Here is a 22,885-nt window from a genome sequence, read left to right as displayed (position 1 = left end):
TTATTGTCTGCTGCCTTTTTAGTGACGGCTGCTTTCTTCTCTGCTGCTGTCGCCTTCAAGATTGGAAGTTCAGTCGTTTCTGATGGTGCTTCCTTGGCAGAACTGTTCACTTTTTGAACAGTGCCCAAAACCAGTAAAATAAACAGTAAAAAGTACGCTAGCATCAACTTGATATCCATAACCGACGGCGATCCCTTAAACTCTTAAGTGCGCTACGGCCAAGTGAAGGCGTGGGTGACCTTTAAATAGACGGCTAAAGTGCATACATGTGCCCTTTGACGTTGCTGTTCACGAATTAGATTGAGCGCCCCCAAAAGAAACATTTATAAAAATCAGAAAGGGAACACAAGCTGCCCGTAATTAAAAAGACAGGCGCTCTGCTATGCGTTGACTTTTGAGAAGGCGTCTAGGAGCTAGCATAAATGTCAAAATTACGCAAAGGAAGGCCAATCACACGAAGGCTGTGTTGAGTGCGAAGCCAAACAACGAACAGCAATTCAGACGTCTTTTTGATTGCCTACCCATTATTCCACACCTTTTACAATTTTTTTATTTTTATCATTAACGATAGCTGTGAACTCTTATATTAAGACTCGGTTTACGAATTCAATATTTTCTTATGTTATTCGTGAGCGCTATACACTACCCATGCCTGTTTTTTTTGGTTTTTTTTTATTAAAGTACTCTCGGATTCAGGCTGATCTATCTCAGAGTTCATCGGGCACAAAGAGCGTTTGTTTAACCGTTCACTCTACTCCGTTTTAAGGGGTATGCAAACTGGCGCCGTGGTCCATGAACGTTTCACCGCTCCGTCAGAAAAACCGGGAATACTTCTCGCCACGACACGTTGCGGTAACCCACGGAGCCTCGCCCCGTGACGTGTTCCATGATGAAGCCACTGGATACTACCAATCACGTTCACGAACGGGGTGGAAGGGGAATTAAAAGCCCGTTCACATACTTGAGACCTCTTAGTTCCGTGTGCCTTGGAACCTCTAAATATCCCTTATAACGATGGATGGATGGATCAATACGGCTGAGCCCTTTGGATCGGGCGGTAGCTTACGCCACCTAGCCATTTTGTTTTACCATTTAAACTTAGAATATTTAAATGTGAAAACTATATTCACTCCGCAGTGCAAAGAAAGTGAGGCTATGAAACCCCCTTGCTATCAGTGAATAAGAAAATACCTAGTTTTCTCTCGATTTCGGCCACCATTCACTTAATCTTTGCTTGGTAATCTCTACAGTCTTGAAATCCACTCTCCCTTCGCTGTCTCTAAAACTCAATGACTTTATTAATTCTATGTTGCCTTCGGTAGGCATAGGGTGAAGCCCTTTACAGTAGAGTATCAAGTGCTCAGCCGTCCCGTCCTCCTCTCCACGAGCAGTGCACGCTGTATCCATTTCCTGGTACTTCACTCTGTATGTTCTGGTTCGCAGAACACCCGTCCTCGCCTCAAACAGCAATGAGCTTCCCCTAGAATTGTCATAAACGCTTTCTTTGGCAATAACTGTTTTGTTTAATCTATAGCTTTCCAGAGCCGTCTTTGTCTGCATTCCCTCTAGCCACCGATCTCTTTCTGTGGCCTTAACGTTCTTCTTAACTGAGACTTGCTCTTCCGTATCTTCGCTATAGCCCAAAAACTTCCCTCTTAATTTCCTAGTGCGCTGTCTCCACTTTGTGTCTACACTCCTCATGTATAAATAGCTGAAAACCTTTCGTGCCCATTGCTCCCCATCCATTAGCCTCAACCTATCCTCAAATTCTACCTTGCTCACCGCTTCCCTGCTCTCAAATGATGCCCATCCCATGTCTCCTTGTACTCCCTGGTTTGGCGTTTTGCAATGCTACCCCAAAGCCAGTCTACCTACTCCGCGCTGTTTTATTTCTAGTCTCGCATGCACTTCGGATTTCATGCATAGCACTGCGTTTCCAAAAGTCAAGCCAAGCACCATGACCCCTTTCCAAATATCTCTCACCACCTCATACCTGTTTTAATTCCAAAGTGCTCTATTTTTCTTTACAGCTGCATTTACGTTGCCCTTACCTATTATATAATTTTCATGCTCTCTGAGATATTCTGCACCATCACATATCCATACTCCTAGATACTTGTATTTACTAGCTCTCTCAACTGTAATATTCTGTACCTTCAGCCTCTCAACTTCATCCTCGTTAAAATCATGACTGCTGATTTTTCGCTACTGAATTCTAAACCTAATTCCTCTCCTTCCCTACCACAGATGCTCATTAATTCCTGCAACTCTGTCCTGCTGTTAGCCATTAGTACGATATCATCCGCATACATCAATCCCGGTAAGGATTGCTGAATTTTTTGGCCTAGCTTACTGTAAGAAAGGTCGAATCCAAGCCCACTCTTCTCTAGTTTATCCTCCAATCCTCTCAGATACAACATAAACAGCAAAGGCGATAACGGACACCCCTGCCTAAGGCCTCGTCTTATCTCTATTTTCCCTGTCGCCTTTCCTCCCCATGTTATAATCGCCTTGCTATCTTTGTAAATGTTCCTTAATAGTGCTGTTAGTCCTTCATCTAGGTTTAGGCTCTCCATTATGTCCCACAGGTTCCTTTGGTTCACATTGTCATAGGCACCCTTGATATCCAGAAATGCCAGTCAGAGCTGTCTGTTTTCTTTTTGCGCTATTTCTATACACTGTGTTAGAGAAAATAAATTGTCCTCCAACCTTCTTTGTTTCCGAAACACGTTCTGTAACTCGCCCAGTATGCCCTCGCAATCTACCCATTCCTCCAGTCTGTTCTTTATAATCTGCATTACCAACCTGTAAATAACCGGTGTCACGGTTATGGGACGATAATTCCTAACCGTGACACCTACCTTATTAATCAAATCGAATCCATTCAAAACCGTGCAGCCCGCTTCATTTCTTCATCATATTCGCGTTTCGACAGCGTGTCACTAATAAAGCAAAATTATTTTATCTGTCTACTGGAAACTCGACGTAACATTTCTCTCCTATGCTTAATTCACCGATTATGCCACAGCCCCGCTGGGACTTGGTTCTTGCATCTGGAACACCTGAACAAGGAATCGCGTAATTTTAACACTAAGAGTTTTAAGCGCATCTTTGGGACATCATTGTCATTCAATAATTCTTCCCTGCCGCGTGCCATCAAGCTCTGGAATGATCTTCCCGAGGCCGTTGTTTCAGTTTCCGACCCAGCACTTTTTCGTTCAGAATTGACCACATATATGTTAGCCAATTAAAAATGTGTAACGGTGTTATTTTCTTGCAAACTGGTCACTGTATCTATATTTTTACTCAAAATATTAACGGATAGCATACCTAAAGGACACAAGCCTGAAATCAGCCTTTTATTACTTTTTATTGTCCACCATTCTCCCAAGTGCCCCGGCCCGCACTCGAGGAATTATGGAAACTGTGATCCTTCAGCTGTTCAGAAAATTTTATTCCACAAAAATGCACGCTCGCTGCACGCAACAAACATATTCAACGGTCTCGCGGGGGACTGGTCTGTAGTATCAACTAGAGTTTAAGGCCCATTAAACAGTAAAAAGTTGATCATGACGCGACCCCTCACCACACAAAGGTAGCGGCACGACCACCGGCGGAGGAACTCTTGTTCGCCAAGGGAGAACCGCTGGTCGTCCAGGTAGGCGGTGAGTTCTTTTCGGATGTCCCACAACAGCGGCCACAACGCGCGGCGTCGTTGTCGCTGGGCCGTCGCAACACAACCGTTTCGCCACAGCACCCACTCACATATTGCCACTAGTAGCAGCGCAAAGGCGCCCCGCGGGCTACGGCCTTGTGTGACGTATACGTCCACCCCGAGACCTCGAAACGAGCGCTGTATTATGCGCCATAGGTCCCTTGCCGGTACACACTCTCTCACGACGTGCGCGTTTGTTTCTATTGCACCACAATTGACGCACTGTGCGTCCCGTACTACTCCCCAGCGGAAAAGCCTGTCTTTTGTTGGGAGGACACCCCAACCCTTTAACCATTCAAAGTCGCGCACGTGGTCCGGCAGCGTGGACGACGTCAGTGCCAGCCACGGGTACGGCTGCACCGTGCCCGGCGGCGGCGGGGGTTGGTCTGCCACCATTAGGCGTTCAACAAGCCTAGACGCCGGGGCCTCGAGTATCTCCTCTCGTGACATGTGGACGCTGAGCTTGTCGAAGAGATCCGCGGTAGACCTGTAAAATGCAGGTGTCGTCTCCGCTCGGGGCCGAAGAGGGCTCGGAAGAGAGTCTCCCAAAAGACGGTTATTGGCACCGAAGAAGTAGAGTGTGAGTGGCCGTGCTGGGTTGTCGTGGTCGTCAAGGATTGCCAGGGTTGTCTTCAGGGCCAGTATGGGCGCTGCCAGCTCGATGCACGGAAAGCTCCACCCTCCTTCACAGCGGGGGAGGCATAAGCGGGAGCGCCTCACGAGTTCTGTGCGGTTGTTCCAGAAGAAGGTAAACAACGCCGAGCGCACTTGGACGATGAAGGGGCGCGGCGGGAGGGCTACGCGGGCCACATGCCACAACCTTCCGCAGAAAACCGTCTGAACAAGGTACCGCCGCACAGCCATGGGGAAGCCGTAATGGCCAGCCTCAGCGGCCTTCTCTATGATCTCTTGACGCAGGTTGGCCCAGGTTTCCGGAGCCACGCCGGAGGCGTCGTACGAGATTCCAAGAATGGTAACGGACTGGGCTCGCGGCAGAGATGGCGGGCACGTGGGGGGAGCCCCGATACAAAGAGATTTGCTTTTTTCAGGGTTCAACCGTGCGCCGGAGAGGCACGCGTACTCGTCGAAGAGTCGGAGGGCCTTCACCAGGCTGTCTTCGTCGCGCAGGTAGAGGGTCACGTCGTCCGCATACGCCGAGACGCGAAGCTCACCGGACCCAGGTAGAGCAAGTCCGCTTATGCTGGGGTGCCTGTCGACTCCAACCAGGAAGGGCTCTAAGCTGAGGACGAAAAGTACCGGGGACAGAGGGCACCCCTGCCGAACTCCTCGCGTTACCGGAAAGCGTGCCACTAAGGAGCCATTCAGGAACAAGTCACTCCGCAAGTCACTGTACAAGGCTGCGAACAGCTGAGCACTCTCGGAGGAGAAGCCAAACCCGTCGAGAACACCGAGCAGGTATTGGTGCTCGACGCGGTCGAACGCCTTGGCTTGGTCCAACGACACGAGAAGCCCGTTCGCCCGTCGGGAGCGTGTGAACTCCAGGATGTCGCGAGTGAGAGTCGTCAAAGTATGTATGCTGCGGCCCGACACCGAGCACGTCTTTCGGGGGTTTATCAGCTCCGGTAGGAAAGTTTGCAGACGCGAGGCTAGGGTCGCCGCGAGGAGCTTGTAGTCACTGTTTAACAACGTTATCGGGCGCCATGCCCCGGGGTCGGCATGGTCACCACCCTCCTTGGGGATGAGTACGATCCGTCCCAGCCGAAAGGATGGCGGTAGGAGGAGGTCTTCAAAGTAGACCCGCACGACAGTGGTAAAGAAGTTACCGAGAATGTGCCAGAACGTGCGGTAGAACTCCGCTGGGAGACCGTCCGGTCCTGGTGCGGAGCCGTTCTTCATCCGCTTCAAAACGTTCCACAGCTCGGTCGCGGACGGGGGCCGCCGCAGGCCCGCGTCATCCTCGGCGGAGATCTTGGGGAGGCCGCTGAGGAGAGGGTGCGAGGACACCGAATAGCGATCAACCAGCGCGTCCGACTGGGCCAGCGATCGGAAGTGGGCTGCGAAGCAACCATTGTCAAGGTGGCCGGGCGACCCCGATGCGGAGGGCGTCTGCTGTCTTTCAAAGGCTTGTAGGCTTGTGCGATGGGTGTAGCGCAGTACCTCCGGGTGGACCGACGGGCTCCCCTGAGCCTGCAAGACAGTAGCCGCGGTGGAGTCCCACCGAAGGTATCGTTCGTAGCGTCTCTGCAGCTGGTCGAGGTACGCCCTCATGAAGGGGGTCAAGGCGCCCCCTCGGCGGACGATACGGATTCGGAGGATAGTGTCTTGTAGAAGCCCTCGATGCTGTTCGCGGAGGTGCCGTCCCATCAGAGTGCTGAAGCTTTGCCATTGACCTTTTAGGCGGTCCCAACACGCCGGCTCTGGGCGCACGCCCACTAGCGACTCCTTGACCAGGTTGCCTAGCGTGCGGCGCGTGGTCTCGTCGTGGAGGATCCTGGAATCCAGGCGCCACGGACGTGGGGAGCGTGCGACGGCAGAGTCGAAGCAGAACTTGATAAGTAGCGGACGGTGATCGGAAATCTCTTCTGGGCACGACGGGAAGTCCACCGCAGTACAGGTCTGTAGCGCGGCAGATAGCGTGCGAGGCAAGTACAGCCGGCCTATGCGACTTCCCGAAGCCCCTCTGTTCCACGTCGACTGGTGGGTGGATCCATGCAGTAAGGACCATCCGTCTACGAGGTCGAAGTGCCTCACAAGCCGCCGAAGTTCACGGGCGGACCAGGTTGAGCGACCCTGACCAGGACCCCGAACGTCGGCGTTAGAGTCCAGAACGCAATTGAAGTCGCCGACCAAAAAGCACGGGCCCGCGTCGAGCAGATGCACGTCCAGGCTGCGGAAGTACTCGTGCTGGAAGGTCGATACAGTTGGTGCGTAGACAGTGACGAGGCGAAATTTTCGTTCACCGAAGAAAAAGTCCAAACGAAGAGTCCTTCCCTCCGTATCAAAAAGATAAGTGGCATTGCGCAGCAGACTGCGATTGCAGACAACCACGCCCACGCCCGTCGCACGGCGCGGCGCGTAAGAAAAAAAAGCAGTCACAGAAAACCGGGCTTCGAAATCCGCAACGTCACGGAAGCGGGCAAAGTTGGTGTCTTGCAAGCACAGAAGATCGCAGTTCTGCATCCTCGCGAAATGCATCACTTCCGTTTGCTTCGCTGGGTTTCGAAAGCCCCGCACATTCAGGGATAATATGCGAAGTGTGGCCAGTATAAAGTAAAAAGGGGTGATAGGGACGCCGGCGTGTTGCTTAAAACGTGGAGCTGTCGGACGATGCTGGAGAGGGGTCCCGACGCGGGGGGGAGGACTTTCGCGGTTTCTTGGGGCACGTGGCTCGTGGGCCCCCACTGTCAGTTGAGCGGGAACCGCTGCTCCTGAGGGGACGCTTGGAGTCTTCATGCGTTAGTCGGTTCGAGTCGGACTCCGGTGTTTCAGTTGTGGTCGTATCCATACTGTCGGTCGGTGTCTCTGCGGGGCCACCTGGAGCGGGGTTCTCGTCGATGACGAGGTGGTCGCTGTCGCTGGACACCTCGCCCTCACCCGACGCTTAGCTCCACGCTGCATAGACGGTGTCGCCGACAATAACCGCGGCGGTTCGGGCAGAGTCCGTCGCTTCGGCTGAAGTCACCCCCGAGCCGGTCGGGCTTGGCTCAGGTGGGGCGGGTGGGGGCGGCGACGGAAGAGGCGGTGGTGCGGCCGCGGCTGCGGCGTCAGGTGGTGACGGAGGGGCGACGGTGGAGACGGTTGGTACGGCCGAAGCTTCGGGGACGATGGGACGGGTCGCGTTTCCTGGGTCCAGGGCCGGGAAATCGGTGGCGTAATTTCCGGTGACCATGGAGGAGTAGCTTCTCTTGGCCGTGCAGTCCACAGTCGCGTGGGTTCCGCCGCAGCGTCCACAGTTGGCAGTGCAGCCCTCGGTTGGGTGCCCGAAGACACCGCAGCGGTCGCAGTAGCCCGTCGTACACTGTGCCCGGACGTGGCCCTCCTGCCTGCAGCGTCGGCATACGCGCTTCAGGCCGCGGTAGTCAAAAGTAGCACGATGTCCGGCGACGCGCAGGAAGTTGGGCAGGGGGTTAGCCTCCTTCATCTCCATGCGGATGAAGCGGGTTCCTGTTTTCACAGTCGCTGTTCGGTGGTAGGTTGCGTAGGAGACGTCGATGACTTTGCCGTACGGGGCCAGGGCTTGGACGAGCTGGTCGTTGCGCACAAACGTCGGCAGGAAGAGGCAAGTCACATTCGTTACCTGCGGACCCGTCGGCACGATGGGGACTGACTGGTTGGCGATGGAGACGCTGCCGGCCTCACGAAGCTTGAGAGCGGCTGCACGGGTGTTGACGACGACTTGGAAGTTTGTACCTCCTAGGTGCTGCGCCGAGAAAATTTCGGGCAGCCCCACAATGGCGGATATCCCATCAATGAGATCGTCCGCCGATGTGCCTACTGGCACGACAACGTCGAAAGCGTGCGCTTTCGGCGGGGGAGAAGATTCCGTCGACGCGGCCGCCATGGCGGTTCGCACCCTCGCCGGGGCGCTCGACGACACGTAGCCAGGGACCGCAGAACGCAGGCCCCGGACGAGATGCAGCCAGGAAACCAGGAACTCAGGAACAGCGACGACATGTTTCAGCTCCTTAGTGATCCCTAGTTTCGACTAATTGCATGGTTACACAGTTCCGAGTGTAATTCGTAGTCACCCCGCACAAGCGTCCCCATAGGGCTCAAGGACCTGTCACATCACTTTTAAAATTTCTCGTCAATGGCAGCGTTTATGATACTGGGCATCCTGTCCAACATTCAACCAGGCTGAGCCGCCGAAATCTCTTATAATATTATCATGCTCGTGATTGTTGTTTTAGCAGGAATTACTTAAAAGCCGAGAAATCACAACAACCAAAACCGGGATTTAGCTCGGATTCAGCGGAGCTGTTTATAGCATTTTTAACGTTTCTAACTTAATATCAGCGTCTTTGAAGCTGTACGAAAATGATAATAATGTAAGAGATATGTCTGCAGCTCATCCAGGTTGAAGGTTGGACAGAATGCACAGTACTGATATTGGCGGGACATTTTAAAAGTGGTGTGACAGGTACTCGGGTTCTAAACGACACTTGTTCGGGGTGACTCCGAATTACACTCAAAACTGTGTAACCATAAAATTGGTCTGCAGCTGAAGGAACACCGTCCCCACGATTGCTCGAGTACGGGCCGGAGAGCTTGGGGGATTTAGCAAATTGAAATATTTAAGTTACATTGAAATCCTCATGAAAATTAGCACAAATAATCTCAAACTTAAACTTGTCAAAGCTGAAGTTTGGGATTATTTGGGCTAATATTTAGCTTGCGAACAATGAGTCATTCACAGTTTGCTAACTCAGAAATTTTTTTAACTTTTTTAAACTTTTTAATATATTGAAAACCGGCCGCCAGAGAAAGCTGTATATACTCCAGATAAGGCTGTATATATGCCAGATAAGTCTGTATATATGCCAGATAAGTGTATATACGCCATATCAGCCTGTATATAGGCCAGATAAGTCTGTATATACGCCATATAAGGCTGTATATTGGGCGTATATAATCATATAATGTTTGATATGGCCAGATATGGCCCAGATATAAGTTTCCTATACGGGATTCTTATATGCTTCTAGTTGGCCAAGAGAGCATGCCAAGCCTACTTTCTGCGTCTGGTGCACGCCCTGGCTCTGCCCGCGCTTCCCGTTGACCGAACCCTCTACAGGGCTCAGGTAATGAGCAGCCGCACATTGCGCCGCGAAGCGGCGTGAACGCGGGCCCTGGTGGGGAAGGGGGGGGGGGGTTAACACGCTCCCCATAAAGCCCCTCTAGCCTGGGAAAAGTGACACCATTCATTGTTGTGAAAATCCTTGAGCCACGCGCCGCGCGCTACTTCTGGGAAGAGCATGGCGTTGGAAATTTAGCTCAGTGCTCCGCTGTGCCGCCATGATCTACCCAAGGGCTGCACCTTGCACTTGCCTCTTGCACCGACGCACTTAGCGCTACTTTTGAAACATGAAGGGGCTTTAGCTCCCCAGTGATACAGGCGCCGTCTGAAAAGGGTGACCCGAATGGCATGAGCTCTTCGCGTCTTGCGTATAGCCATTTTCGTTAAGGTGAACGACGTCATGCGTATAACTTTACTCTTTTTTTAGAGTGCACTGGGCGCTGTTGTTAGAACCTGCAGACGACAGCTTGGACAAGCAGACAAATTTGAAGGAGCAGACGACAGTTCGAACGATGAGACAGTCGTTTGAACGTGAAGACGCACTGAACGTGGTCCGCGTGTGGTACGGACAACCCTGATGGTTTTCCTGCATTCTCGTTAGAGCAAAACAAATATATCTGATGACCACAAGTATCCGAGAATTCAACCCAAAGTGCTACCCACAGAAGCCATCGCGGTGCAATGATGTCTGGTTTCCCATTTCCCGGGACCTATCTACGTTCTCGGATGAACCGAGCAGGCAGAAAACACATGAAAACTGATTATAATGCAATTAAATGCAAAGGTGCAAGCGAGCTGGACAAGAATGACGAAAGTAATCCCTGGAGAAGGGGAACAAGAGGGACAAAGGACAAACATAAATCTCCAAACACAGCTAGGTGACTGGTGAGCGACCGAAAAAATCCGCCTGGTCCGGGTATCGAACCCGGGACCTCTCCATTACAAGTGGAGCGCTCTACCAACTCAGCTAACCAGGGGTTAGACGTCAGTAGAGCAAACGGGTTTTATCAGCTGCCACCAGTCGAACACCAACAAGGGTGAAGCTTGCAATTTAAGGTTATAATTATAATGCAATTGAATGCAAAGGTGCAAGCGAGCTGGACAAGAATGACGAAAGTAATCCCTGGAGAAGGGGAACAAGAGGGACAAAGGACAAACATAAGGCTAGCTGTGTTTGGAAATTTATGTTTGTCCTAGCTGTGTTTGGAGATTTATGTTTGTCCTTTGTCCCTTGTTCCCCTTCTCCAGGGATTACTTTCGTCATTCTTGTCCAGCTCGCTTGCACCTTTGCATTTAATTGCATTATAATTATAACCTTAAATTGCAAGCTTCACCCTTGTTGGTGTTCGACTGCTGGAAATTGATAAAACCCGTTTGCTCTACTGACGTCTAACCCCTGGTTAGCTCAGTTGGTAGAGCGCTCCACTTGTAATGGAGAGGTACCGGGTTCGATACCCGGACCAGGCGGATTTTTTCGGTCGCTCACCAGTCACCTAGCTGTGTTTGGAGATTTATGTTTGTCCTTTGTCCCTCTTGTTCCCCTTCTCCAGGGATAACTTACGTCATTCTTGTCCAGCTCGCTTGCACCTTTGCATTTAATTGCATTATAATTATAACCTTAAATTGCAAGCTTCACCCTTGTTGGTGTTCGACTGGTGGCAGCTGATAAAACCCGTTTGCTCTACAGACGTCTAACCCCTGAATAACTCAGTTGGTAGAGCGCTCCACTTGTAATGGAGAGGTCCCGGGTTCGATACCCGGACCAGGCGGATTTGTTCGTTTGCTCACCAGTCACCTAGCTGTGTTTGGAGATTTATGTTTTTCCTTTGTCCCTCTTGTTCCCCTTCTCCAGGGATTACTTTCGTCATTCTTGTCCAGCTCGCTTGCACCTTTGCATTTAATTGCATTATAATTATAACCTTAAATTGCAAGCTTCACCCTTGTTGGTGTTCGACTGGTGGCAGCTGATAAAACACGTTTGCTCTACTGACGTCTAACCCCTGGTTAGCTCAGTTGGTAGAGCGCTCCACTTGTAATGGAGAGGTCTCGGGTTCGATACCCGGACCAGGCGGATTTCTTCGGTCGCTCACCAGTCACCTAGCTGTGTTTGGAGATTTATGTTTGTCCCTTGTCCCTCTTGTTCCCCTTCTCCAGGGATTACTTTCGTCACATGAAAACTGATCTTCAAACCTTACCTGGCCCTTTTGGTACAGTCCCAGTTGCGGTGTTTTGACAAGAAGGCAGGTTGCCAGTCTGCTTCCTTCAGAAACTACACAGGAATGCCTGTCCCGCATCGCGACCTCCGCCCCTCCCCCCCCCCCCCCCCCCCCCCCCGGAAGTGCGACCGACGCGCCACCACTGCGGCGTGACGTAACAGAGTTGAGTTCGTGTATAAAAATTTCGTCAGAGCTTCGCCTTTAAGCAATTCTCTCTGGAAAGTTTAGGTACCCGCCGCCTGGATATATTATGTATTATACTAACCCCCATTTATGCCAAAACATTTACAACTTTGACTTTCAAAACAACTGATGTCACGTGACACCACGACTTGGCACCGTGATATCAGGTCATTTACGTGGTACTTTGTCAACCGTAAATTGTGGTGTTAGGTGACGCCAGGTCACTTGACGTCAGTTAATGAATATTATGTGTTTCACTCCGTAAAACGAGTGTGAGATGTCTTTTGAACAAATTTTAACAATTGCTCCTCAAACATTGCATTTCGCCATAAAAATTGCTACCAATTTGTTTCTTAATTTTTTTTTATTTTTTCTCTTAGACCTGAAGAACAATAAATCAGAATTTGCATTGCCCTCGCTGCAATGCACGTTACGGGAACTCCCGCAAAACGTAAGTTTAATCAAATGCCTTAGCAACCATTCACTATTTACGTGAAATAATCCTTACTAACCTGAACATAGACGTCGACGCTGATGATGTATGAAGGAACCCTCAGTGTTAGTCAATTAGGGAATTTTGCCATCATTTACGTGCTCGGTACAGTTTGGTAACCCAAGAGCGCAAACATGAATTGCTAACCTTTAAATGGAATCGACAGAGAGGATACAGCAATGTTAGCTCATGCCTTGAACATATTGTTTAGTGTTCACGTAATCGACATGTAGCTACTTCTTTTACAGCGATAATAATGACACGTTAGGGGTAACTGGCCTACGAATTGTTTTTTCAGTCGCCTAAGCTGGCAATTCGGGGGAAATTAATATTATTTCACGGATGTAAATCATATAATTAATGGCCTTCTGCGAGATGCCATATTTTTCTATAGACCCCTTTTGAAAGCCATGTGCCGCTTGTTAGGAGGTCAGAGCCACTGCATAATTGCGGATCAACCGACACCGGGGAACGCGCAAACCCCTACATAGAATGGCAAACATCAGAGGATAGCATAAGCTATAGGACCAGACGATCCAAAATCAAACAGCACCGAAAGTGCAAAGTCAATGAGTTTGCTACTTTTTTTGTGAGTGCGTTATTTCCTTCAAATCAAACCAAACGCAAAAAATGCACCGCGACGTTGCGGTTTCAGTCCGCCATTGTTCAGGGATTCTACAACTTCTACCAGATAGCAGATTTTTTAAACCGGTTCTTTTGGCTTTGGAACGTGTTCTGAATATGCGCAGTAGCTCTCTTCTGCGAAATATTAGACGCCGCGAAATATCAGGCGCCGTGCATGTGTTCACACCCCACTCACCTTGCATGTTTTGCCTGGGTAATAAGGTCTGGAAAGGTCTACATAGATGGTTAGCAAGCAACTGCGCTTCGAGAGCTAGTCTGGCCACTGTGGATGAAAAACGCTTTGTTTGAGTGCTGGTATGGAAACAGTGAGTACGCCTCACCAATGATTGACTATCAGACGATATACAAACAGAAGCAGCAAGATGGCGGCGCTCAGAGGCCGTACTTTTACAAAAGTCTAAAGACGAGTGTCCGAAATCCCAGAGCCATGTATAGAGAGAGTTTGGTCAATGGAAAGCGCGGCAATGACAGGGCGTACACCAGGCGCAAAAACGAGAGCTTGACATACTCTCTTCGCCAACCAGAAGCCGAAAAGAATCCCCTAGCGGTGGTAGCGAAAAACGGTTTTACTCATAGGCATGCGGTTTTAACATGGGCGTAAGAGTTAAATGTAGTAACCCTTCATGGTTGAAAATAGGGTACACGTGATGTTTCCATCATAATTAAGCAGAAGGATGTAAGAAAGAAATGAGCCGCTCAACTCTGTTTTGCTCGGACACAGTGTGACCGCTCGGACGGCAGATTCCCGGCCCTCGGCGCTTGGCGTAAGGATTATGTCGATCGTTCCGCTAGCCGCGCTCTTCCACCATGATTTTGGATAACCGTGATTGAATCATCACGTGCACCATATCTACCGAGAGTTATTCCAATGCACTTATTAAGTTTGTTTCTCGCGACCACCACCAGGGTATTATTTCCGGCTTCCGGTTTGCCACATTTCTTATTTGTGAATGCGTCCTGGAACACATTCAGCCCGCTTTCGGCCAAAGGCGCCTCCTCATTTGCCTCCTCTACTTCCCAACGAATGGCCAAACTCTCTACTAGACGGCTCTGCGAAATCCTAGCCCACAGCGATAAAAATGGAAAATGATAATCTGAAACGCAGGCTCTTGCAGAGAGAGTGATTGCCTATAAAATAAGATTTTTTGCTTTTCACAGTACTCGTGGCATCGGTGTTGTTCTTAGAGCTTCTTGACTATGCATTTTCTGACGCTCTTGCACAGCGATATTTGAGAAGGTTTCTAAAAAAATTGAGTTTTTGCAGAAAGCGCAGCCACCCTGATGTGTAATGGCGTTAGCATAAACAAACATGACGGCGCCCTCAGCCGCACTAAACTCGGCATCATTAACGTTGCGAAAGTCCGTTGTTTATGATGATCATGATGACGTACGGAGTTCCACACACGATTTTACAGAAGACTCAACCTGTGTTGCATTCGGAATTTGCCACTGATGCGTCTTTTTTGCTTGGAAGCGGTTTTGGTGTGTACACACGTGCAAAAATAAAATGTTGCTCTATAAATAAGAGCAATCCAGTCACGACGCAACAATACGAAGACGCCTAACGTGTTTTTAAATATATCTGGTGTGCGACGCAAAATATGTTGCTTAGCATTATTCTAATTGGTCATGTTGAACACTCGCAAGTAGACACTGTGGGGCGAATATGATAATTTCAACCACTTTTAATGTTTAGTTGAATATCTCAGCATGAAACCTCATTACGGTACTTAGGTATTGCTTTCTTCTATAGAAAAAGCAGACCATACGTTCTATATAAAATGGCATCAATTCTCGGGCACCATGTAAAATGAACCATTGAAATCTGTCCCTTCACGTAGAGGCTTAAATTTTAATCAGATATTTATTTAAGTGGTAAATTCTACATTGTGAAAACCTTATGCATAGCTCCGCTTTTGTAAAACACACACACACACACACAAACAGTTATACATACATGTGATTGCTGAGGAAGCTGACACAGAACGACGAGTCGAACCGAGAGTCATGGTTCTGTCTTGAGGAGGCACAGCAGGTAAGCAAATAAGCTTAAAGGTAAGGAAGAAGGAAGGGGGCTTAATTAAGGGCGACGAGTAGAAAGAGATTTGCACAATTGCGCTTGCCTTTATTTATTTAAGTTGTCTTAAACTCGCTGTGCATATTGAATTTTAGACGGAGGCTAATTTACACCAGTAATATTATAATCTCATAGATAAGTAGTTATTTATAAATTGCGGCATGATGTCCCAACTTTTGAAAGAAGCACAAAACATGACTGTCAACACGTCGTCTCCAAGACTGCATGCCGGTGTACGGGCGAGAAGAACATGGTTAATTTTACTAGGTCGTCAACGTCAGCGTTCAAAATTTTAGTTTTAGGTGATGTTGTCGCAACACTCAAACGGGGAAATGCTGTAAGACGTCACTACATAAAACCAACCACTGAAATAAACATGAAATTAAAAAAAAATATATATTAGCTTTTTACGTGCATTCGCCAGTCCTTCTGATTCGTTTTCCTTGGTATCTGGGTGATTGTAGCAGCTTATATATCAAAGACAAAATTATCACCCTTACCATTGACGCAGAAGTTTGGGCTATTTGGTAAGTAGACATGATAAAAACAAACCAGCGCAAAGACAAGGACGAGTAGAAGAAACCACAGGACACAGCGTTGTGTCTTGTGGTTTCTTCTACTTCGCCCTTGTCTTTGCGCTGTTTTGTTTTTATCCTACCCTTACCATCCTTACCTGAGTTAATACTGAATTATATTTTACAGGTTAAAGGCAATTTGACTAATTACATGACCACTAGAGGGAAAAATGAAACCCACCTATTGGAGGAAATTTGCGACGCTGTAAGACGCTAATTTCCTATAATTTTTAGTGACATTTTCGTGCCTGAGCGTTTAAGCTGTGTTTATTCTATCTAGCTCATCATTCATTAAACGATTATGTCACGGAAACCAAAGGTTAGCACAGCAAGACTGTAATGTATATAGAAGACTCACTAATTTGTAAAGAAAACGCAATCAGAGAGGTTTTTGTTTTGCCGTTAGAGCTAGGGAGTTCTGTTTCAGCTCATAATTCGTGGGCAGCGACCCTTGGAATAAGCACGAGGTGCAAGTTCGCCACAGGACGCGCTCTTGCAGTTGATACTTCGAACCACTGCCCCGTCCGGAGTCAGGTGTTCCTCATGAATGTGTTTGCTGTAGCACATGTATGACATATGAATTTACCCACAAACAGGAAGTGATCTATTATTAGGGATGTTAAGAACTCTTGGCGAACTCAGGTTCGACTTCGAACTTCAAGCTTTCATGGGTTTGGCGAATCTTCGAACCTTTGGTGAATTTTGACGATGGATAGATGGATGGCTGCTAACGGCTGCACCGATTATAGTGGGCGGTAGCTGGCGCCACCTAACCTTGGGTTTCCGTTTATGTTCGGACAGTACAGTTTGAAGTACGACCTATGAATGGTGTTCCTCGACGTGTACCAAACTTTTGATATATTAAAAAAAATATATTCATGGCAGTTTGTTAGTTTTAGTGTATAGAGTGTATTGGGGCCTCAAATGAGAGAAAACAGAGCACAAAACATGGCTTACAGTTATTCTGAAAAAAAAAAAAGACATACTTAAAGGCCGCTGTACAAACGGGACGTTCTGCAGGGAAGAACCTTCTCTCCCGAAGCTGGAGACGGGGAGGGAAAGGGCCAGCATTGGGTGGAAAGGGTGTCTAGAGAAGGGGATTAGCCTCGGGGCGAGCCATCCTCTCGAGAGGGAGTGGGGACGGAACAAAGCTGCCGTGGGTAGGGAGCCTCTCATGTGCGCTTTGCTGGGGGTTCCGGCTACCAGGTGGAAGATAAGCTTGTCAAACGGCGACCTCGGATGCGAGGACGGGCACGTCAGAGAATTTGAAAATAGCTGCTTGATTAGCCGGAGGACCCAGTGCGGTCTACTGGCTCTAGAAGGTGACTCAGATGAAGAAACTCGTTCTGCTCCAAAACTCTAAAAGCATTCTGGAACGTGAACTCTTGACACAAATAAAAATAACACATGCATGAAAAACGACGAAGGCACCTAAGCTTTCTCCTATGATGTGAGAATGCGTGAGCATTACAGGCAGAGTTATGTTGGCGCAACTTGCAATAAAGAAAGAAAAAAAAAAGTTATGTTGGCGCAACTAGGCGCAACGAATAGCGCGCTAGTTTCACGATCAAGAGGGCCTAGCTTCGAAACCGGGCAGGGGATGGTTTTTTTCTCGTGTTCTTTTTTTATTTCGCTTATTTTTTTTTGTTCGGTCACGTGACAATAAAAATCACATGAACAGAAATTTTTTTGGCCACGTCACCAGAGATTTTTTTTTTTCTCATTTCTCCTATTCTTCTGTCTTTTTTTTTTTTCCTTTTTTTTTTCGGTTTACGCTCCCTTTTGCAAAACTCGTTGCACCAATTTCGCGTTACTTTGGCGTCAGCCAAATAATTTTATTTATGGAAGGGAATTCTGCCGTACTTATCTTATGTTACTATTACCAACCCTGGCTTGCAATACGCATAGAGAATTTCGTCCGGCAACCAGTTTGGGAATGACGAGGCCAAATTTGTGTTATAATTTTTTTGAGGTATAAGCATAATTTCGGCCTCGTTATCCGTCGGTCTCTAAGATTGGCTCGTCAAGTATCTTTTCGGAAAGAGTAGACGACTGGCATTTTTACAGTGCACGTGTGTCGACCAGAGTGAACATTGCTGAAGCGCCTCCAGTGTGATTTTGGCCGTAAATAACTGGAGGCCCCGGGCAAACCTACCCTATGCAGAAAAGTATCTACCTTTCTGGTTTCATAGAGAGCTATGAAAGGGACGAATCCCAGCCGAGTCAAACTACCGGCTTGCAAACGCAATCGTGTTGGCAATAGCTCTAAGGAGTTTGTATGACTCTCTCTGGCGGTGTGCAGAGAATAAAGGTACGGAGGTAATATATGCTTTTGCCTAGTAACCTCGCAAACGGTTGGGTATTGGCTACAGAGATCCATTTCGCTTTGTTTTATCACCGGGATTATATCTTGATTTCTGTGTTCCTAATTTCAAAGACAGAACGAAATCGCTTTTCTCGTGTGGCGTCACGGCGGTGAGACAGAAATCAATCAGTGTACTGGAATTCGACGCTTGTGCTCGTTCTATAGCGCTTCTAAAAACCGTGCGATCACGGCTGTGCAACGTCAACAATGCATAAACTGCAGTTACTTGTACACGTATTGCATCGTGAGGGAACGACTATAACTGGGTAAACAGGAATAGGGAGAATGGGTGCGTGTGATTTGTTGAAGTTCGAATCAACAAATCAAGCTTCAACGAATGCGATAGTATTGCATTCACTCAACCAGCTATATGAGTTTTCAGACGGTATATACCTTCCAAGTATGCGATTCGTGTTCTGCCAGTGGTATTTCAGCTAAATTAAAAAGCAAAATCCACGGTGAAAAAAAAAAAAAAAAAGTTTACGGTGACTCGAGCCGCTTCCGCGCAGAATCATGTTTCACGTAAGCGTAACCTTGGGGTCGATGCACGACGAGGGGTCTTCAATCATAAACATACTTTGATTACGATTATTGGCAACGCTAAAAATTTGAAAGCCAAGCAGTGAAGACAACGGTGTTCTTATAAATATTATATACATTTCATTTTACACTGTTTGAATACGCTGCCGTCGTTATGTTCTTGAATTATTGGCTAGCTTGTGGCGGACAGGGAAGTCTTGCAGGACTATATGATAGGACCTACACTAAACCTGCCGCGCTGCGAAAAATGTTAGTCCAGTGCATACAAGCTTATTTAAAGGAGCTGTGCAACGATTTTAACGTTGAAAGAATTGGCATTTTCTGCTTTTGATATTGTTCACTGTGTCACAAATGGCAGAAAACACACCTCCTTTCATCGCAATGTTGCGATTCCGCCGCATAATAGCGAGGCAAAACTTGGAATATTTCCCGACCTGCAGCCACGAGCGGCGGCCATGAGAAACAAGCGGCGTGACGTCACTTGGGTCGTTGTAAGAAAGATAGCAAGTTGTGCGAATACCTGCTCGATAAAAGGTAACTCTTTTTACAAATCTTGTCGTTCCAACATATATATAAATGCGTCAACACCCTGGTATCATCGACAACTTTTATTATACGGAGTTTTAGTGGCGCCATCTATCCTAGGTCCACAAAACCGCGAACAGCCGCCAGAAGCCGGAGGGGGAGGGGGACAGCGCCGGACGGGCAAGGACGGGTGGTCACGCGGTCGGCAGCGGATGAGTTCTTGCTGCTCGCTGATGGCTCTAAAGAGAGAACTTTTCCGGAACTCCGCGCCTACTCTAGTGACGTCACTGTGCACGTGACCCGGAAGACGATGCACGAGTTGAGAGGCGGCAAAAACCTGGATCTTTTTCATTTTTTTAAGTAAAAACTAGGGTATCCAGGCAAAATCTGTTTTCTGTAGTTCACTGCAGAAGTGTCAGGCATCAACTTCCACAATTATTTAAGCAAAGCCCTGAAATTGTTGCACAGCTCCTTTAAGGCGGACGGAGCGTTGCGCACCCGCCAAGTGCATTCGGTCGCTGCCCGCGGCTTTTTCTTTTTTTCTTTTTTTTCGAGCAGCGAAATAATTTTTGGTCAAGCAGCAGGCCCCTTCTTCGGCGGGTTAGGCCGGATTAACGGAGGCGTCTCCTAATCCATTCTCCGTGTTGTCCCCTCGGGGAAGGGCGGTAAACAGGGGGGGCGGGCGGGCGGGCGGGCGGTGAAGGAAGGAAAGGAGGGCAGGGGAGGAGGAAACGCAGAAAAAGTGGAAAGCGCGAACTGTACGGCGGCCTTTAAGATGGGAACATGCTTAAGATTTAGTTTTCAGTTTACACAAGGGAAAAGTTAGCCTGACCTTTTCAGTTAAGTGAACATTTACATAGGTTTAAAATATGTCTGAGCGCGCTCTAATATATTATAATGAATTATGTGTTAGTTTTGCGTTGTCAGCCATATCTTAAGGGTAACTGGCAAGATTTTTTTAATAAATTTTTCCTTGTTCAGCCTTGTCAAATAATAAATATATTTCTTTTTATAAGATCACTTGTATAAGTGTTTTAAGTGAACTCTCAATTCATGCAATTCGCAATTCCAACAATGTTTTGTCTTTCCAGATAAAAAAGAGAAAAAACCCAGAGTTTATGTCTAACTATACGGTATGCTCACAAACATTGTCGTCATAACATTTAGCATGACCAAAACTTATAGCCTTGTCTAAGAAAAAAACAAAAAACCTACCACCTAACCTTTTGCTTAACAGCTGCCTCATTTCTAAAATACCTGTCAATAACACCACTCGTCGCAAAATTTAAAAACGTGCTTTATGAGCGCACCGATAGCTTTCACGCCCACAACGCATCCATAGTTAGACCGCCAAAATAAGGTATGCTGACTAACAGGATGAGAACAGCAAGGCGTCTCTTTTGGAATCCCAGCCTCTAGCACGAGCTCGCTGCCCTCCTTAAAGTTTTGGCTGCGCATGCTTCACGAACCTCACAAGACATCGGAGCGGTATCGAAGTTATCGCCAACTCTAGAGAAATCGACGGAACCTTGGGTTCTAAAACAGAAAGCTGTGGTGGCAGGTTCGCTCTCCTCCCTTCTTGAGTGAATCAGATATTAACAACATCAGGCGGTCAAAAAACGAAGCCGCGAAGCTAGGTTAAAAAAAGATGCACAGTAAATTACTGGGCAATGTGTCGCACGTGGAACGTGTGGTTTCAGTCCGGCGCCTCTGAGATTGACATCTACGCTCTCAAAACTCTTCATCGGTTAGTTTAGCGCCTGGCTTAACGTGTGCCATGTACACTCGATATCAATTCCTGGAATGGAGATACCGGCGCTAACCCGGTTTTTAAAACCCCAGGTGCTCTTTTCTCCGGCGGCATCCAACCACCGTCTAGTGGGCGAGCGGTGGCGCGGCAGTGATTGCGCATTCACCAGCCAATCAGTGTCGAGTGAGCGAGGCCTCGCGCGTGACGTCATACCTGAACCAGCCAATCAGCGTAGAGTTAATCGGCGGTTTCACTTTTTGGCTCCACAAATTTCTATATAGATTCTGAAGAGCCAACGCACGTTTCACGCGAAAAACACGGGTTGAAAATCGCCAGTAGAAGCTCGCGCTAGAGGTGGGACAACTGGAAAACATCCCTGCCGTTCTCACCCTATCAGTGACTCGACTATAATGTGCAGAGGCAGATTTCGAGAGCCTATACGGATTCGAGCTATGTGCAGTTTCGAATTGTTTGTTTCCGTGCTTGCATGCCGGACCACGTTGCATTAAATGTTGTTTCTGCGTTCCCTGACATCTTGGCTTCTATAGGGTTCCTTCCCGTTGGGTATGCAGCAAGGCAGGCCTACATTTTATGTCCGTGCGTCTGCTTTCACGCTGAATACTTGTTGAGCCAACCACTGGGATCCATGGGGGGCTCGAAAAAAAACAACTGACAAAATCTTTTTTTTGTTCCATAAATAGAGTGTTGTGGCAGTGAGAGTGACTTAAGAAGGTGAATCATACGCATACATATACGTTTACATATATTTATGGATATACATATTCATATACGTACACCCGACGGCAATATGAAGGTGAACACCTTACCTGGTTTCTTGCTTGTTTTACGGCTCGCTAAAGCTATATTAACTCTCAACGTCTCAAATAGTACGTGGCTTGGGGTCTAAACTTTGCGTTCTAGCCCTCTTCTGGAACAGAGCTTGTTCCAAAACTTGCAGGAGCGTCAAAAAGAAGAAAACGGCTGTTCACCTTCATATCGCTCACGGGTGTACAGTCCCCCGCAATATGAAAGACCCACTGGGAGCGCGTGGCCGAGGTGGTGGCTGCCGGGGGCGTTGCGAGCACTCCGGGCAATTCCATTCTGCTTCGAGGGGAGGACGCTCACTTGAGGCTCAGTTAAAGCGCAACGCGCTTATCAGTTTGTGCCGAGTCTTGAGTGAGCGTCCTCCCCTCGAAGCAGAATCGAAATGCCCGGAGCGCTCGCACCGCCCCCGCCAGCCCCCGCCTCGGCCACCCGCTCCAAGTGGGTCTTTCATATTGCGGGGGACCGTACATGCAAACGCCATGTTGAACGTCACAACGTAAACTGCATTTATAAGTCAAACTTTTTTTTTGCCTCGTTATTTGTCAAGTTCCGCACGTAGGTCGCAGTAAGTCGCTCACTGAGTGCTTCACGGAAATGTAGACGCCCGGAAAGTTTCTAGAACCTATCACAATATGGTTATAATTAAAAGTCATCTGTACAAAAGTCTTCCTTGTTAGTTCTTCTTTTTTAATTTTTTATTTTTTATTTTTTTCAAAATATTTTACTGAGTTTTGCGGACGTCACCCAATTCTTTATTGTTTATTCTTCAGAAAATAAAAAAAAAAAAAAAAAACGCAGAGAGCACAAGCATAATCGCAATATTGATTGATTTTTTTTTCCAGGAGAATGACAAAGATATGATACACGATACCTCAACACTGTGCAGAATAAGGCACACAACAAAATCTGAATGCGAAATGCCAAACTTGATTAAGTAAAAAATGCACCGCTTCCACGATACGCTTTTCTCTTCATTCTGATCTGGGAGTGTAACGTAGCACACGATTGAGGGGAAACCTCCCGGAAGAGTAAAATCTTGCGATCATCACAAGTGAAAAGAAGACGGAAACGCTTTTGAGTGAAAATGAAATAAAATAAATTGTCGCAGCTATGTGATAATTCGAATGAGCTCATGACTGACAGATAGTGTAAATTATTATGGGGTGTTAATAAGAGGGCTTAATTATTCAAACAATGCTTCGAAATATACTACGCTAT

The 22,885-nt window shown here is 47.8% G+C and overlaps 1 protein-coding gene across 1 annotated transcript in view; it reads left to right on the top strand.

Annotated features, from left to right (window-relative positions):
* The window catches only part of LOC120841977, an 87,178-nt gene extending 64,511 nt beyond the window's left edge, over positions 1 to 22,667 (top strand). The window contains exons 2-5 of the mRNA XM_040212971.2: positions 12,253 to 12,323; positions 15,790 to 15,867; positions 20,184 to 20,225; positions 22,510 to 22,667. Coding sequence (XP_040068905.1) covers positions 12,253 to 12,323; positions 15,790 to 15,867; positions 20,184 to 20,225; positions 22,510 to 22,605 — 287 coding nt within the window. The 3' untranslated portion in view covers positions 22,606 to 22,667. The remainder of the gene's footprint in view (positions 1 to 12,252; positions 12,324 to 15,789; positions 15,868 to 20,183; positions 20,226 to 22,509) is intronic.
* The last annotated feature ends 218 nt before the right edge of the window (positions 22,668 to 22,885 follow it).

The sequence above is a fragment of the Ixodes scapularis genome, unplaced genomic scaffold (genome assembly GCF_016920785.2).
Source record: "Ixodes scapularis isolate PalLabHiFi unplaced genomic scaffold, ASM1692078v2 PGA_scaffold3__209_contigs__length_174095766, whole genome shotgun sequence".
Classification (NCBI taxonomy): domain Eukaryota; kingdom Metazoa; phylum Arthropoda; class Arachnida; order Ixodida; family Ixodidae; genus Ixodes; species Ixodes scapularis.
Note: the sequence above shows the minus strand (reverse complement) of the source record. Positions and strands in the feature narration are given on the sequence as shown.